The following is an 18190-nucleotide window of genomic DNA, read 5'->3' on the forward strand; positions in this document are numbered from 1 at the left end:
AGAAAGTAGTGATCAGTGCAGTGGGTGGTGAGGGGTACTGATTGGGGAGGAGGATGGGAGAGGTTTCTGGGAAGATGGTAACTCGCCATCCTGATAGGAGTTTGGGTTACACAGATGTAAGCAGATGAAATGCATCTTAAATACACTTGAGATTTGTACATTTCATAGTATGTAAACTTACCTGGGGTGGGGGGAAATGCCCTGGAAACAAATATTGAACTCTAGCAAATGATGCATGCTGATGTGTTTAGGAATGAAGTGTACTGGTATCTGCAACTGTCTGAAATGCATCCAAAAAAAATCATAATAAGATGGATTGGTGGGGCAAGATGAATAGGTAAGCAACAAAGAAAGAATAGTAATGATGAGGGAGCATAAGGCAAGCTGAGGGTAAAAGGGTAAAGCACAAAGTAACAATACCTCCCTCCCTCTCCCCCCCCCCGCCATTGCCCCCACCCTCGAAAGTGGGATATGTGTGATATTCCTCAAGCTCTCCTGACAGCCAAAGAATAAAGGAAAAGGCAGAAAATAAATGGTGGAATAGATAGAGATCACAGAACCAGAGTATCCAACGGTTTATAAGTATCTTCCTAATTATAAGAAAAAGGCAATCTTCTCAATAGCCTAATCTCCAGGAACTCCCTACTGTCTCAATGCTTTGCTAGACAGAAAAGCAACCTTAGTTTGACAATAGCTAGGCCTCCAGGAACCTGTGAGTCCTCTTTAGCACATGGAAATCCCTTTAAGAAACTTCCTCTTGACTTTCTCTCCTCAGCCCCATAGTATGTAACCAGCCACTCTGCACAACCCCAATGCAGCTCTTTCTGCCCACGGGTCCTGTCCCGGTGCTTTCATAAAATCATCTTTTTTGCACCAAAGAGGTCTCAAAAATTCTTTCTTGGCCATCAGCTCTGGACCCCCATCACTCCAAAACCTCATCCGTAAAATGTTTTTGGTGGAATCTAGGTGGTGAATATGCAGGTGTCTACTGTATGTTTGAAAGTTTTCATAAAATGTTTAATGAAAATGCAAAGCAAACTAGTGCTGCTTATGCCGGAAACCCTTCACCTGCTTCCTTTTGCAGGACAAACTATGCAGATAAGTTTTCTAGGACCCTGCATACCTCCCTGCTGATCTCATCTCCCACATGCAATCTTTGATGCAACAAATATTTATGGAGCACCTCCCGTGCTCCAGGCACTGCTCTAGACACAGGGGATACAGCTTTGAACCAAACAGCATGGACTTGACTTTGGAACGGTCTTCCTCAAGGAGCTCATTCCGGAGGCAAACCCTTGAACAACTGGAGATTATCTTAATTTAAGACTTCACTTGCATGGTCAATATAAGCTCAGGGAGGGCAGGACCCTTCTCACTTATAGCTGCATCTCTGGGTCTAGAACAGTCTTGTTTATAGTTAGACCTCAATAGCAATTAGTTGAAAGAATATTAGCTAACATTTATTTGGTACTTGTTATACACGCACCTGGACCTCTTTGAAGTTGTTTACACATGAACCTATTAATCCTTAAAACGATCCCCATTTTTCAAGAGTTAACAGAGGCACAGAGAAGCTAGGCTGTGAACTCAAGCACTCTGGCTTCAGATAGCACGTTCCTAACCATTATACGATACTAAGTGAATGAATGATGGAGTCAGTCAATCCTTCTGAATGGCCGGGAATTCAAACCTCAGCTCTGCCGCTTGTTAGCTGTGTGGCCCGGGGTCAGCCGATTTATCTCCCTGGACCTCAGATGTTTTATTGTTAAAGGTCAAGTCCTCCTCCTGGTTCACCGTGAAGATGTAAGAAAGATGTTGGAGGAAATCGGCTCAAAGACGCGCGCACGCACAAGCGAACGCACACCCCGGCAGCCTCGAGGAGGGAGGTGGAAGCTGGGGAGGGCGGCCGCGGGTCACCTCTTCAGGCACGGGGTGTGGCCTCCTGGAGACAGCCAAAGTCTCTGGCTCCCGGGCTCCTCCAGTGTGCGCACGCCCTACCTGGGGCCCCAGGCGCTGTCTCCGCCCCCCCGAACCTAGGTGACCTGGTAGATACCCGTTCGAGAGCGTGTCCCCACACCCGGCGGCCGCAGGGGTCTCGAAGAAAGAAATCCGGCGGCGGGGAGAGAATCCTGCCTGTAGGTAGGGGGAGGGGCTGGCTGCCCCGCCCCTCGCCGCCGGATTTCGACCGCGAGGAGCCGCCCGGCTCCCGCCCCTAGCTGGCCCAGCCGCGTGGAGTGTCTGGGAACCAGGAGAAGGAGCCAACCCGCCGAGATGGAGGCGGCCAGCACCGGGACGCTGCTGCTGGTGCTGCTGCTGCTCTTGGTGCTGACGCTGGCGCTGCCCCGGACCCCGGGCCACCTGCCCCCGGGGCCCATGCCGCTGCCGCTGCTGGGGAACCTCCTGCAGCTCCGGCCCGGGGCGCTGTACTTGGGGCTCTTGCGGGTGAGGGGCGGCGGGGACGCCCTGGTTGGGGCGGGGGTCCGGGGCCAAGAGAGGGAGGGGGCCCCGGGAGAGAGGGAAAGCGGAGTGCCAGGACAGACAGACCCTTGGGTATCCTAGAGGAGGCAGGCGAAGGGTGCAAGGGCGAAGGGGTTATGGGCGTTCTGGGGTGGGGCAGGGCTCCGGAGCTGAGAAGGGTGGAAGAGGGCGCTGAGGTGAGAGGACCCTGGGGTGTGGGGCCAGGGCTAGGAGGAGCAGAATCCTAGGGAAGGTGCTAGAAGCAGGGGATTAAAGCCAGAGACTGGGAGAGAGCCCTCTAGCAGCAGAGAAGCTGATGAAGGGAAGCCTGTCCCAGGGGGAGAGGTAGCTGGGGAGGGGCAGAAAAGAAAAGGGGAGCGGTCGCTGGCGGGAAGGGGAGGTTTGGCTGGAGAGTTCCAGGTATTTGTCTGCAGAGAATAGGGGCGTGGGAGTGCCGTTTGCATGGGACTCGGCTAGGAGGGACCTGGAAGTCTCCAGAACAGCAGGGAAAGAGGGCAAGAAAGAAGGCTGAGACAGTTTCAACCCTTTGCAGGAGAGAGGAAGAGGCCAGAGGTTCCCCATTCAAAAGGAGTCTGGGGGACTCCAGAACATGGGGAGGGGGAGGGGGGTCTTGGGGAAAGATTTGGCAGGTGCCCAGCAGTGTCTGCTCCAAAATCTGAGGGTTTAGCAGTGATGGAAAAGGGTGGCTAGTGTGGGGGTAGGGGAAGAACTGAGCGATCAGGAGAGGTCAGAGTCTCAGCTGCCCATTTTTGCTGTCACATGTCTGAGTTGGGAGGTAGGGGTGGTTCTGGGTTGTCCCGGGCCTGAACCGGGGTCTCTGTAGGAAACAAGGAGTTGAGGACTCTATGGGGAGGGGGCCTGAGAGCCTGATGCAGAAAGAGAACTGAGTCTCCCAAGGGGGCTATTTCCGTCTGGAGGGGAGGGGCTTCCTCCTAGGTGCTTCATCCAGTGATGGGGCTGTGATGGGGACATCTAAACTGAAAGAGGCCATAGCCTGTCCCTCAGCACCTGCCCCTTCTCCCTCCCTACCCCCAGCTAAGTAAGAAGTATGGACCAGTGTTCACCGTGTACCTGGGTCCCTGGCGGCGCGTGGTGGTCCTGGTTGGGCACGAAGCTGTCCAGGAGGCCCTGGGAGGTCAGGCTGAGGACTTCAGTGGGCGGGGGATGCTGGCAACGCTGGACGGGACTTTCGAAGGCCATGGTGAGTCATGAGCAGGGCTGGAGACCCCTGGCTCCTTCCCTTAGAGCCTGCTACCACTTAACTGGTATGATTTTTGTGCGTGACTTAGTGTCCCTGAGCCTGTGTTTCCTCATCCATAACATGGGGTGATAATAGCACTTGCTGAGGTCCTGCTGAGGATTGAGTGAGCCCTGGGCCAGGTTGTAGCGATGTCATCACTGCTCCAGGTCAAGCCCCCAGGGCTGGGAGAGACCAGGAGAGCTTTCTAGGCACTGGGAATGGGTGGGAACACTTAATGTTATAAAAATTATTCTCTGCTAAGCCTGGAAGTAGGAGCCTGGTGTTGGGCACTATCGGGACACAGCAGTGACCTAGAGCTTGTTAGCCACTGGGGAGAAAGACCCAGGCAGTGACAGGCCAGAGAGGTCAGGCCTAGGATGGGGAAGACAGAGAAGCCAGGGCCAGGATAGAGGAAGCCCTGGGACTTCTGGAACCTGAAGAGGCACCTGACCCAGCCTGTTTGGTGGGAGATGTCCAGGGAGTCTTGAAAGACGGGTTGTCTGAGCTCAGACTCCTAGGATGAGTGGGAAGGGCGTTCCAAGCAGAGACTAGCACGTAGGAAAGCATGGAGGTGAGAGAAGAAGCATCCATTCACTCATTAAATTGACAAATCTCTATCATGCCTGGCCCTATAGTGGGTACTGGGGACACAGAGATGTCCAAGACAGATGTGGCATCCTGTCTTACTGTAGGAGAGGTGGGCTTGTCATGAGACTGGAGGGAGAGAATGGAATTCTGCAACCTGCCTTCAGCTCTGACAGCAGGACACAAGGGAACTATACTGGAAGGGGGAAGGGAGGGAGACCGGGAGGAATCAAGGAAGGCTCCTCAGAGTAGGGGACAATTGCAATGAGACCTGAAGGAGGAATGGAATTAGTTCAGCGAGAATGGAGAGTGAATGATCCAGACGGGGGGGGGGGGGGGGGGGCAAAGCCTAGAGGGGGGATCCTGACACCACTGAGGAAGCAAGAGGAGCCCAGTTCAATTGCAGCAGGATGAGTAAGAAAGCTGGAGAAGTGGGTCATGCCGGGCCTGAGTCACACCAGAGTGCTTGGTTTTGGGTTTTTCTGGGGGCTGTAGATGGAAGTAGGGATGGAGTATGGTCAGAGCTAGAAAGATCCTCGGGTTGCTGCGTAGGAGCCCAGGGAGGGGACTCTGCTGGGCTGGAGCTGAGGCCGTGGGAAAGGGAGGGGGGTGGCTGGGAGAGGTTTCCAGGGCTCTGGACCGGGGCCGGGGCCAGGGCCAGGGAATGGTGGGCTGAAATGAGAAGGAGGAGAGGTGCGGAGGCCAGTTTGGGACACCCAGGAGGCCACTAGGGGCCAGCACTGCACAGGTGAGATGCTGAATTCAGAGAAGGCAAGGTTTTTGTCCAATGCAGACCCTTAGCTGAAGGAGGAAAAGTCAGTTCCATGCTCCTCCCTCCCGCTTCAGTTTCCAGCTTCCAAATGATGTGGAGCAAGGGACCCCATGGTGCTCTGTAAATGTTGGGAAGGAAGGAGGAAGAGGAAGGAGAGATAAAAGGACTCCAGGGGAGGGGGGACGGGAAAAGAGGAATAAAAAGATAAATGCAAGGAAGAAGTCCTCACTCATCCTGGTTCATCACAGAACATGTGTGACCGGCTTCTCAGGAGAATGTCACCCTCTGACCCAAGGTTAGGCATTTACTGAGTACTTACGGAGTCCCCTGCCAGTCCCCTGGGCTAGGCTGATAACGGACTCGGGACAGGACCTTCGGAGTCCCCCTTGGGCGCGTCTCTGGGAGCAAGGGAGCAGTCCTGGGGGTTGGGGGGGAGGGGGCCAGTCCCTCCTTGAGTCCAGCCTTCTGTGCAGGGGTTTTCTTCTCCAATGGGGAGCGATGGAGGCAGCTGAAGAGGTTCACCACACTCGCGCTGCGGGACGTGGGCATGGGGAAGCGAGAAGGCGAGGAGCTGATCCAGGCGGAGGCCCGGTGTCTGGTGGAGGCATTCCAGGGGACAGAAGGTCAGCAGGGTGGGGTGAGCCTGGGGTGCCCTGTGGTGTGCCCGAGGGTGGGGAGGACCTTCCCTCTGGCGCTGGGCTGAGGGCTCTGTTCGCCTCCTGGAGCGCCTCCTCCACCTTCTGTCTCTGTCCTCATGTCTCCCCAGGGATCTCGGTGCCCCTGGTGCTGCCACATCACTCTTAGTGCTTCTTTTCTTTCTCGATTCTTCTGTTTCTCTCTCCTATAAGTCTATCTTTCTCTGTCTCTCTCTCCCTATCCATCTTTCTCACTCAGTCTTTCCCGGTCTCTCTTTCCCTGTCTCTTTCTCCGTCTCTCCCTGTCTCTCTGTCTGTCTCTTTCCCCATCTGTTTCTCCATCTGTCTTTCATCCCCCTGTCTGTCTCTCTCTCTTTTTTTTTTTTTTAATTTTTTTTTTCAACGTTTATTTATTTTTGGGACAGAGAGAGACAGAGCATGAACGGGGGAGGGGCAGAGAGAGAGGGAGACACAGAATCGGAAACAGGCTCCAGGCTCCGAGCCGTCAGCCCAGAGCCCGACGCGGGGCTCGAACTCACGGACCGCGAGATCGTGACCTGGCTGAAGTCGGACGCTTAACCGACTGCGCCACCCAGGCACCCCCCTGTCTGTCTCTCTCTATGCCTGTCTCCTTCTGGTCGAGTCTGGCCCCCTGTCCGTCACAGCCCTCCTCCCTGCCCCCTCCTCCTCAGGACAGCCATTTGACCCCTCCCTGCTGCTGGCCCAGGCCACCTCCAACATCATCTGCTCCCTTACCTTCGGCCTCCGCTTCCCCTATGAGGATGAGGAGTTCCAGACCGTGGTCCGGGCAACTGGTGGCGCCGTGCTGGGGATCAGTTCCCCATGGGGCCAGGTACGCGGGTGGGACCCCTGTTGTTCCCCAAAGGTTCCTGCCTAGCTTTCCCAGGTAACCCCCAGAGCACCCCTCCATGCTGGTGCAGGGCCAGGCCCCATGGAAATAGCTGTCCTTCTCCCCCGCCCCTCGCAGGCCTACGAGATGTTCTCCCAGCTCCTGCAGCACCTGCCGGGGCCCCACACACAACTCCTTGGTCACTTGAGCATCCTGGCCACCTTTGCCATCCAGCAGGTGCAGCGACACAAGGGGAGCCTGGACACCTCCGGGCCCGCGTGCGACGTTGTGGATGCCTTCCTGCTGAAGATGGCAGAGGTGGGGGAAGGTCAGGGTTGGGGGGCCTCCTGAATGGGGCTGGCGGCCAGGCTGGGGCCCACTCTGGCATAACTGGAATCTGTCAGGCCTCCCTCTCTCTCTCCCTCTCCCTTTCTCCCTCTCTCTCTCTGACCTTAGCCCCCTGTGCAGGCCCCACCTGTACAGTACCCCACTGTACCTCACCCCAAGACATGTCAAGTAAAATCACTTGATCATGAGACCTTGTGATATCAAATTACAGGAATAAAGTCCACTTCCTTCATTCAATAAGGACAATATATTATTACAAGGAAATTGCAATGAAGGTTAAGCCTATGGAAATAGCTACTTTTGAATTATCCAAACTTTGGAATTATGGAAGACATTCAGGGCCACATCCTTGGAATAAATGCGGCCACCCTGTTCATGGAGAGACAGAACACTTTTCTTAACCTCGTACCCCATTTCCTTCTACTTCCATTTTCTAAATGAAACAAAATTTTTGAAATGGTGGTAAAGCACACATAACATGAAGTTTACCACCTTAACCATTTTTTGGGTAAAGATTTTATTTCTAGGAGGCACCTGGGTGGCTCAGTCGGTTAAGCTTCTGACTCTTGATTTCGGCTCAGGTCATGATCTCCCAGTTGTGGGATCCCACACATCGGGCTCTGGATTGACAGCATAGGGCCTGCTTGGGATTCTCTCTCTGCCGCTCCCCTGCACTCTTTGGCACTCTCTCTCTCTCTTTCTCTGTCTCTCTCAGAATAAAAAAAAAAACTTAAAATTTTTATTTTTAGAGGCGCCTGGATGGCTCAGTTGGTTAAGCATCCAACTCTTGATTTCGGCTCAGGTCATGATCTCAGGGTCATGGAATCAAGCCCCACGTCAGGCTCTGCACTCACAGCGTGGAGCCTGCTTGGGATTCTCTCTCTCCCTGTGCCCCACGCACTCACTCTCCCTCTCTCTCTCTCAAAATAAATAAGTAAACATTAAAAAAAAGATTTTATTTTTAAATAATCTCTACATCTAATGTAGGGCTCGAATTTACAACCTCTGGATCAAGAATCACATGCTCCTCCCACCACCAGCCAGGTGCCCCCTACCTTGACCATTTTTAAGTGTCAAGTCCAGTAGTGTTAATATATCCACATTGTCGTGCAGAAAATCTCCAGAACTTTTTTTTCATCTTATCAAACAGAAACTCTCTACTTGGTTAAGGACTCCCCAGCCCCCTCCCAGCCCCCAGCAACCACCTTTCTACGTTCTGTCTCTATGAGTTTGCATATTCTAGGGACCTCGTGTAAGTGGTTTGTCCTTTTGCGATTGGCTTATCTCACTTAGCGTGATATCCTCAAGGTTCATCCATGTTGTAGCCTGTAACAGCATTTCCTTCCTTTTTAAGCCTTTTTAAGGCTGAGTCCTTATTCCACCGCATGGATAGACCACACTGGGCTCATCCATTCATCTGTCAGTGGACACTTGAGCTGCTTCCTCCTTTGGTCTGTTATGAATAACGTTGCTATGAACAAATACCTCTTCACGATCTTGCTTTCCATTTGTTGGGTTCCCTGCCCAGAAGTGGAAATGCTAGATCATACCATAATTCTATTTTCATTAAAAAGAAATTTTTTTAATGTTTATTTATTTGAGGGAAGGAGCACAAGAGGGGGAAGGGGAGAGAGAGAAGGAGACACAGAATCCGAAGCAGGCTCCAGGCTCCTAGCTGTCTGCACCAAGTCTGACGCGGGGCTTGAACCTCACCAACTGTGAGATCGTGACCTGAGCCAAAGTTGGGCACTCAACAGACTGAGCCACCCAAGCGCCCCCTTCTATTTTAATTGCTTAAGGAACCTCATGCCATTGCCCATAGCTGCGCCACCTGACGTCCCCACTGAGGGTGACAGGGTTCCGGTTTCTCCACATCCTCACCACGTGCCATTTTCTGTTTGTTTGTTTTTTATAGTGGCCATGCTCTTTCATTTTCAAAAACATTCCAACCAAAGAAAATTAATATCAAGAGTCCACTTCCCAACTTGCCCAAACATTTATACAACCCCCACCCGCCCCGACAAAGCTTCAACTTGCCGTGTTGCAGCCCCAGGCGTGGCTGTGCTGGGCCTCTGCTCCCCACAGCCTGAGTTCTCTGAGCCCTTCTGCCTGGTTTCTTCCAGGAAGAGCAAGACCCAAACACAGAATGGACTGACAAGAACTTGTTGATGACAGTCATTTATCTGCTGTTTGCCGGGACGGTCACGGTCAGCACCACGGTCCGCTACGCCCTCTTGCTTCTGCTGAAATACCCTCAGGTCCAAGGTAGGAGCCTTTGGACCAGCCAGCCCTGGGAACGGAAGTGAGGGCTCAAGAGGAAGAATGTTCAGGAGAACGAGCTGGAGCCTGGTGGCGAGAATGAACCTGGCATTGGGGGTGTCTGACGAGCGAGAACTTGGGGGCGGTGGGGGCTGCAGGTTGATGTGTGAAGCGTAGTGAAATGAGAGATGAGGCAGGGGGCCTTGTATGCCTGATCCTGAGCAATGGGGAGCCACAGAAGGATGCTGAGCAGAGGAGGGCAGGGTTCAATTAGCCTTTTACAAAAAATCTTTCCGGGTGAAAGAAGATGCCGGGAGCCCAGGGAAGAGGATGGGATAGGGACCTGGGCAGGAGAGGACAGGCCTGGGCCAAGCTGTGGGGGGAGAAGAGGGGCTGGGTGAGCAGGTAGAGAATGACGCGGGAGGCCCAGGGGATTTGGGGACCAGAGGGCCATGGAGGCACCCTGAGATGGGGACAGAAGGAACGAGGAGCTGTTTCAGGGGAGATGCTGAGGCCAGTTTAGGACAAGTGTAAGGGACCTGGGGCCACCTGGGGGGAGGCATCCACGAGGCCACAAGACATCCGGGGCAGGACTTAACAGGATCCTTGATCTCAGGGTCCTGAGTTCAAGTAGCATGTTGGGCACAGAGTTCACTTAAAAAGGGGAAGGGAGGGGCGCCTGGGTGGCTCAGTCGATTAAACAACCAACTCTTGGTCTCAAGTCAGGTCTTGATCTCAGGGTAGTGAGTTTGAGCCCCATGTTGGGTGTAGAAATTACTTAAAACAAAAACTAAGGTCATTAGGGCACAAGCAAGAAGCAAAAGATGACTGGCTGAGAGGCAGAGCTGGGGGTGTGAGCTCTGGGAAAGCCCAGCATTTTGGAGTCAGGCAGCTGCATCAAATGCCCTCAAGCCAGTGGGGTGGGCTGAACTGGAAGGTGGCCTCAGCGGAATGGAGTCCGCTGTGACTTTAGCAATCTGGGCCTCAGTTTTCTCATCTGGGAAATGCGGATGGATAATGGTAGCCCACCTCGCAGCATTGCTGTGGGAATTGAGAGGAGAGACCCTGTGCTCAGCACATAGGTCATGGGGACTCTGGCTCAGTGCGATCTGGGAACCTCCTCCCTGCCCAACAGCCTCACCCCAACCACCGCCACTTTGAGAAGATGGGGCTTCCAAGGGTAGGATCGCGGGGCCCCACCCCACCTCTGACTCCAGCCTTCCTCTTCCTCGGTGCAGAGCGTGTCCGGGAGGAGCTGACGCGGGAGCTGGGGGCTGGCCGGGCGCCAGGCCTGGGGGACCGAGCCCGCCTCCCCTACACGGACGCAGTTTTGCATGAGGCACAACGGCTGCTGGCTCTGGTGCCCATGGGAATGCCCCACGCCCTCACGAGGACCACCTGCTTCCGAGGGTACACCCTTCCCCAGGTGGGCGCCTGCACCCAGCGGTCGTCTCGGCCTCAGGCCCGAGTCTGTTGCTGTCTGTGTCTCTGACTTTTTCTGATTATTGGTCTCTCTCTGACATCCCTTTCTTGGTGTCCCTCTCTCCTTCCCTGTCCTGTTTGTTTCTTTCTGGGTGCATTTCTCTTGCCTTTGCCTCTGTCTCTGGGCCTCAGCTCCCTATCTGTCCAACGGATATCCTAATTCTACCTCCTTCCAGGGTGGCTGGGACAATCACAAGCCAGAGGTGACAGGGAAGCAATTTAGGAACTGCTGTAAACCCCCACCATCAAACCCCTCCCTCCCTTCTTCCCCACGCCCCGCCCAACTCCTGCCCTCCATTAGAGAGCAACTCGAAGCCAGCACCACCAGGGGGCGATGTCCGCCCGGGAACCCCAGGTGCCGTCGTCCCGCAAGCTGCTGCCTCCTCTTAGAATCAAACCCATAGTAGTTACGATCTGTTTTTTCTCTGGGACCTTGGGCAAATCACTTCACCCTCTGAACCACTCGCCACCCCTCTTCTACATCGGGAACAAAATAGTATTAATTTGAGATCTTAAGGAACCTGCAAGACAATGCTTGCAAAACACCAACTCCGCTCTTGGTGCAGGGTGTCGGGGGTTCCCCAGGGGTTCCCCGTTCGGCCGCAGCAACCATTGCTAGTGCAGTGACGGTCGCAACTCTTGATAGTGATTATGTAAACAGGCATCAATGATTGAGGACTTGCTCTCACCAGGTATCGTTCTAAATGCTTCACAAATATATTACCTTACGGGGCGCCTGGGTGGCGCAGTCGGTTAAGCGTCCGACTTCAGCCAGGTCACGATCTCGCGGTCCGGGAGTTCGAGCCCCGTGTCGGGCTCTGGGCTGATGGCTCAGAGCCTGGAGCCTGTTTCCGATTCTGTGTCTCCCTCTCTCTCTGCCCCTCCCCCGTTCATGCTCTGTCTCTCTCTGTCCCAAAAATAAAGAAATGTTGAAAAAAAAAAAAAAACACAAATATATTACCTTACTTAATCTTCAGCCTTCAGAGCAACCCTACACTATTATGTCCGTTTTACAGATGAGGAAACTGTGGCCTTTAAAGATGAGAAGACTTGCTGGGATCACCCAGCCTACAATGGTAAAGGCAGGATTTACACTCAGGACCTGTGCTTTAACCACAGTTACCTGCTTCTCTTATTTTAATAGTCATAGCATGAGCCTGTCTGTTTTTTGGAGCCCCCCTCCACTGCACAGCCTTGGGAACACTGTAACTGATCTCGACCGCCACTGGGAGGGGGCGGGGGAGGAGCGGGAGCTGGGCGGAGGGGAGTCGTCAGGGACAGCCCTCACCTACCCAGCTTTGGTTTTACCCGTGGAAGAGCACTGTGGGAAAGAGCTGGACTCTGGCCAGGTGGCTTAGGACAGCCACAGATGAATCACAACATACCCTCAAAGTTGAAAGACAAAATTAAAAAATAACAAACTCTGCTGTCACCGAATGGTACCTTGGGCAAGTTGCTTAAGTTCTTTGGGCCTCTGTTTTCCCATCTTGAAAATGGGAGTCATGTCAGAAATACTTCCCAGCCTTGTGAAAAAGCTTTAGTGGATTCAAGTGTATGTTTGTGGATGTGAGAGCGAGCAAGATACACATACATGTTACATAAGAGAGAATATATCAAAAATGCTTAATTGGGGTGCCTGGGTGGCTCAGTCGGTTACGTGTCCAACTTCGGCTCAGGTCATGATCTCGCGGTCGGTGGATTTGAGCCCTGCGTCGGGCTCTGTGCTGACAGCTCGGAGCCTGGAGCCTGCTTCGGATCCTGTGTCTCCCTCTCTCTCTGTCCTTCCCACGCTTGCACTCTGTGTGTGTGTGTGTGTGTGTGTGTCTCTCCCTCTCTCTCAAAAATAAACAAATGTTAAAAAAAATTTTTTTTAATGCTTAACAAAGTACCTGGCCCATAACAAGCCCTTGAAACACGTTGATGCCATTGTGTTTTGTGAACTGGAGTCCCTGACACTCCGGACTCTTGTGCTCTGCCCTCAGCCTGGGTGGGGAGGGATATTTGTAACTCTGTTATTATTCCCCCTCAGGGCACCGAGGTCTTCCCCCTCCTCGGCTCTGTCCTGCATGATCCTGAGGTCTTCGAAAAGCCAGAGGAATTCAATCCAGACCGATTCCTAGATGCGGACGGACGGTTCCAGAAGCAGGAGGCATTCTTGCCCTTCTCCTTAGGTACTTGCTGGGCCCGTCCCTGCTCACCTGCCCATCGTCCCCGCATCTGTGTGTGAGGAGGGCCGGCCCAGCTCTGTCTCCCTGTTCCCTGCAGGGAAGCGCGTCTGCCTCGGAGAGGGCCTGGCTCGGGCGGAACTGTTCCTCCTCTTTACCACCATCCTGCAGGCCTTCTCCCTGGAGAGCCCGTGCCCGCCAGGGACCCTGAGCCTCCAGCCAGCCGTCAGCGGCCTTTTCAACATCCCCCCAGCCTTCCAGCTACAAGTCCGGCCCCACTGACCTCCACCCATCCTGTGGCCCCGATGACGGAGGGAGCCATGGGAGATGGTGGCCTTCTCATGGGGGTGGGCGTGAACACGCTTGTGTCTCCAGAACCGCAAGCCCACACCACAGGCAGCCACGTCCACGCACCTGGAGCTGTTTTCTAGGGTCGGTTGCACAGATACTCAGCCTACATGTCCACAGGGCCATGCTCACTCCGCCCACGCAGCTGCCGAGACACACAACCCCCCCCCCCCCCACTTCACGCGGCCACGGAAAGGTCCACGAGGCAACTCTGCCACACAGGCTTTCTGTAGTCACAGATTTAGTGCGTCTGGAGTCACGACCATGTGCCCAGATAACACACCATCTTGTACACAACACAACTCCCCTTGATGTGCAACCTGCATGTGGGAGTTTCGCTCCTACCTTAACAAGCCACAGAAGCAGCCTCTATGTTCAGGGCCCACACGCCCTCGTCGCCCATCCAACTTACCAATGCTGCCAGTTCTGGGAGCCTGCTGCAGAGGGGAACGTGCCCCTTCCCGGGTCATGTCCCCACACAGAGAGACCGGCCCTGTCTTCAGCCCTAGCATACCCTCTCTCTCGCAGCCACACTGCAATCCAGACACATGGCCATCGCTGTCCGCATGCCCCCGACCGCTGAACCACACAGCCAGCCCACACATGACACCATGCCATTTCCAAGTATCTTCTCACTGAGACACGCCATTCCCGGGGAGCACAGCCCTGGCCTCCTCCAGACCTTCAGCCCTCAAGGATACCCCTTTCCAAGCCCCTTGATGCTCAGATTCTCCCAAATATAAATATATCCCCGAGTGTGCAGTTGTGCGCACAGGCCTGGGAACCAAGGGAACTTGGACACACTGGACCCTCCGATCAGAGCCCCCCCCCCCTTGTTTATGTAACCATGTTAAAAGCCTCCCCTGCCTGTCCCTCCACACATACACACTGACCCACCTCCCCTCCCCACGCCCCAGTTAGACCCGGTGAAAGGGGCTAGATGACCCAGTTGGGGCCAGATTCCAACTCCCGGTGTCAGGGAAGAGGCCAGTTCTGACGTCCTTGTGACTTGAAGGTCCCCATTTTGCAATAAAAGTTGATGTCTGGCCCCTGTCAGGGCCTGGTGTGCCTGTGACAGTGTCTGTCATTGTGAGTAAGGGGTGGGAATGGGGGGTCCGCCCCTCCCTCGAGGCTGGGCGGGGAGCTAAAAAACATGGCCCCCGCCCACCCTGGCTGTTGACATCAGTACACCAGATGTGGAGGGGGGAGGGGGGGGCCTGTCCTGGGCCTCACTTCCGGTGAAGCTGATGTGGGGAGGGGGGTGCGGGCAGGGAGAAAGTAACAGGCTGAACTGCAACCCTGGGGTGGGGTGGGGGGCCCAGCCAGGGAGAGCCTACAGGTGAAGTTCCAGATCCCGGCCCTGGGAACTTTCCGAGTCTGAAAGCTGCCTGCCGGAACAGCATTCCTGACCCAGCTTTGCCTCTTCCACAGGCTCTTTTCCTCCTGCCTTCCCGTCACAAGGAAGGGAAGTTTTCAAACACAAAAATAGAGAGAATGGTGTAATGAACCCCTGTGCCCGTCACCTGGCCTCATCGATAACCATCAACTTTCTGCTAGTTTTTTTTTTTTATTTGCCCATCACCTGGCCTCATTGATAACCATCAACTTTCTGCTAGTTTTCTTTTCTTTCTTTTTTTAGTTTATTTATATATTGTTTGAGGGAGAGAGAGCACACATGAGTAGGGTAGGGGCAGAGAGGGGGAGGGAGAGAATCCCAAGCAGGCCCCCCACTGTCAGCGCAGAGCCGGATGTGAGGCTTGAACTCAGGGACCATTAGATCATGACCTGAGCCGAAATCAAGAGTCAGATGCTTAACCGACTGAGCCACCCAGGTGTCCTAGTTTTATTTCTGCTATCACTCATTTACGACTAAGATTTTATTTTTGTTTCTTTTTTTAAGCCAAACCTAAATTTTATTTATTTTGAGAGAAATAGAAAACACATGCGCGCACTCTCTCTCTCTGTCAAAAATAAACATTTATTTAAAAAAAAAAAAAAAGGAAGAAGAAGGAGCACCTGGATGGCTCAGTCAGTTAGGCATCTGACTCTTGGTTTCGGCTCAGGTCATGATCTCAGGGTTCTGTGAGTTTGAGCCCCACGTCGGACTCTGTGCTGGCGGCATGGAGCCTCCTTGGGATTCTCTCTCTGCCCCTCCCCTACTCACGCTCTCTCTGTCTCTCTCAAAAATAAATAAACTGTAAAAAAAAAAAAAAAAATTGTTGGACCCAAAGTGAAAATGTAGAATTAGTGTGGTCTTCAGTTTTGTGTGTGTTTATGGTAAAATACATATAACATTTATCATTTTAACCATTCGTAAGTGTTTAAGTCAGTGGCATTAAATATATTCACAGTGTTGTGTAACCATCACCACTATATTCAAAAATTTTTATTATCCCCCCCCAAAGGACCCTTTACTACTAAGCAATAATTCCCCCCTTTCAATTTTACTTTTTTTTTTACTTTTTTTTTTTAACATTTATTTATTTTTGAGACAGAGAGAGACAGAGCATGAACAGGGGAGGGTCAGAGAGAGAGGGAGACACAGAATCTGAAATAGGCTCCAGGCTCTGAGCTGTCAGCACAGAGCCCAATGCGGGGCTCGAACTCACAGACCGAGAGATCATGACCTGAGCCGAAGTCGGACGCTCAACTGACTGAGCCACCCAGGCACCCCTAACGTTTATTTATTTTTGAGACAGAGAGAGACAGAGCATGAACGGGGGAGGGTCAGAGAGAGGGAGGCACAGAATCCAAAGCAGGCTCCAGGCTCTGAGCTGTCAGCACAGAGCCCGATGTGGGGCTTGAACTCACAGACTGTGAGATCATGACCTGAGCCGAAGTCGGACGCTCAACCGACGGAGCCACCCAGGCGCCCCTCAATTTTACTTTTTTAAAGTCCCAACAGGGGCGCCTGGGTGGCTCCGTCAGTTAAGGATCCTACTTTTGGGGCGCTTGGGTGGCGCAGTCGGTTAAGCGTCCGACTTCAGCCAGGTCACGATCTCGCGGTCCGTGAGTTCGAGCCCCGCGTCGGGCTCTGTGCTGACTGCTCAGAGCCTGGAGACTGTTTCCGATTCTGTGTCTCCCTCTCTCTCTGCCCCTCCCCCGTTCATGCTCTGTCTCTCTCTGTCCCAAAAATAAATAAACGTTGAAAAAAAAAAAAAATTAAAAAAAAAGGATCCTACTTTTGATTTAGGCTCGGGTCCTAGTCCCACGGTTCAAGGGATCCAGCCCCAAACTGGGCTCTGCGCGGACAGCATGGAGCCTGCTTGGGATTCTCTCTCTCCCTCTCTCTCTCTCTTAACATAAATAAAAAGAAATTAAAAAAAAAAAAAAAGTCCCAACAAATACCCATTTCACCCCTTCTCACATTTACCAATTCTGCGGTCTCCATATTCACCTTTCCCTGATGGCCTCCTAAGGGTCCTTTATAGTTCAGTTTGTTCAAACAAGGATCCCATTTGAACGTCTCTGGTCTTTGAGATCTATAGCCACCCCTCAACATGTGTACATCTGCTCGTTTTTTAAAGAAACTTAGGTCACTTGCCGTGTGCAAGGTTTCACATCCTGGATTTGACTGAAAGCATCTTTGTGGGGGCACTCGAGATGTCTTTCTACTCCAGGAATTTCCTGTAAGATGGGAATTCGGCCAGATTTGGGCTCATTCTGGCAAGAGCTCCCCACTGGAGGTGCTGGGGCCCTTCCTGGTACATCATGTCGCAGTAATCCATGGCCCCATGTACTGCGGCCAGGTCCTGATCTCTCTCTTAAGAAGTTTCCTATCAACCTTTCACTTATTGGTCTTAGAGGGATCCTTTTTTTTTTTTTTTTTTGTAAGTTTATTTATTTTTGAGACAGAGAGCAAACATGAGTGGGGGAAGGGCAGAGAGTGAGGAGAATCCCAAGGGGCACAGAGATCAAACCAGGGGCACCTGGGTGGCTCAGTCGGTTGACCTTCTGACTTTGGTTCAGGTCATGATCGCACAGTTTGGGAGTTCGAGCCCCGCATCAGGCTGGCTGCTGTCAGCACAGAGCCCACCTTGCATCTTCTGTCCCCCTCCTCTGCCCCTTCCCCACTGGTGCTCTCTCTCTCTCTCTCTCTCTCTCTCTCAAAATAAATTAACGTTAAAAAAAATAATAAAAGAACCAAAAAGATCAAACCAGGTCCCTCTCTGCTCAAAGCCCACCCCCAGCCCCCCAGTGGAGAACTCTTCTGTGCTGTTGGTGGGAATACACATTGGGATCGCTATAATGATAAACAGTATGAAAGTTTCTCAAAAAATTAAAAATAGAAATACCATATGACCCTGCAATCCTACTTCTGGGTATATATCCAAAGGAAACAAAACCAGTGTCTCCAAGAGTTATCTGCACTCCCGTGCTCATGGAAGCATTATTTACAGTAGCCAAAACAGAAACAACCCTACTGCCCCTCAGCAGACGAATGGATACAGAAAATGTGAAAAGAGGGGCGCCTGGGTGGTTCAGTCGGTTAAGCCTCCAACTTAGGCTCAGGTCATGATCTCGCGGTTCACGAGTTCGAGCCCCATGTCAGGCTCTGTGCTGACAGCTCAGAGCCCGGAGCCTGTCTCGGATTCTGTGTCTCCCTCTCTCTCTGCGCCCCCCTCCCTCGCTATCTGTGTGTCTCTCTCTCTCTCAAAAATAAATAAACATAAAATGTGAAAAGAAAAAAGTAATAATAATAGGAGGTGCCCGGCTGGCTCAATCAATAGAGGTTGATCTTGGGGTTGTAAGTTTGAGCCCCGGGCTCGTGCCAAAATTACTTCAAAATATAAATTACTTCAAAATATAAATCTCAAAAAAAAAAAAAAGTTCTCATCACAAGATTAAGAAAAATTTGTATCTGTGGTGACAGATGTTGATTAGACTTACTGAGGTGATCGTTTCTAAATAGACACAAATATTGAATCACTACGTTGGGCCCTTGAAAGTAATGTCGTATGTCCTCCTCCCTAGGCCAAGGTCCTCCTTGACCTTATCATCCATCCCAGACACGCGGGTCTCCTCCTT

General features: G+C 52.6%; 1 protein-coding gene across 1 annotated transcript; it reads left to right on the forward strand.

Moving 5' to 3' along the window:
- The first annotated feature begins 2270 nt into the window (after positions 1 to 2270).
- On the forward strand, positions 2271 to 14232 carry LOC115503442 (cytochrome P450 2S1). The gene is given in 10 exon segments (XM_030299641.1): positions 2271 to 2442; positions 3514 to 3679; positions 5549 to 5698; positions 6403 to 6563; positions 6699 to 6878; positions 9032 to 9173; positions 10406 to 10593; positions 12679 to 12820; positions 12915 to 13087; positions 13089 to 14232. Coding segments are annotated over 10 exon segments (2130 nt in total). The 5' UTR covers position 2271; the 3' UTR covers positions 13746 to 14232.
- The last annotated feature ends 3958 nt before the right edge of the window (positions 14233 to 18190 follow it).

The sequence above is a fragment of the Lynx canadensis genome, chromosome E2 (assembly GCF_007474595.2).
Source record: "Lynx canadensis isolate LIC74 chromosome E2, mLynCan4.pri.v2, whole genome shotgun sequence".
NCBI classification, from domain to species: Eukaryota; Metazoa; Chordata; class Mammalia; order Carnivora; family Felidae; genus Lynx; species Lynx canadensis.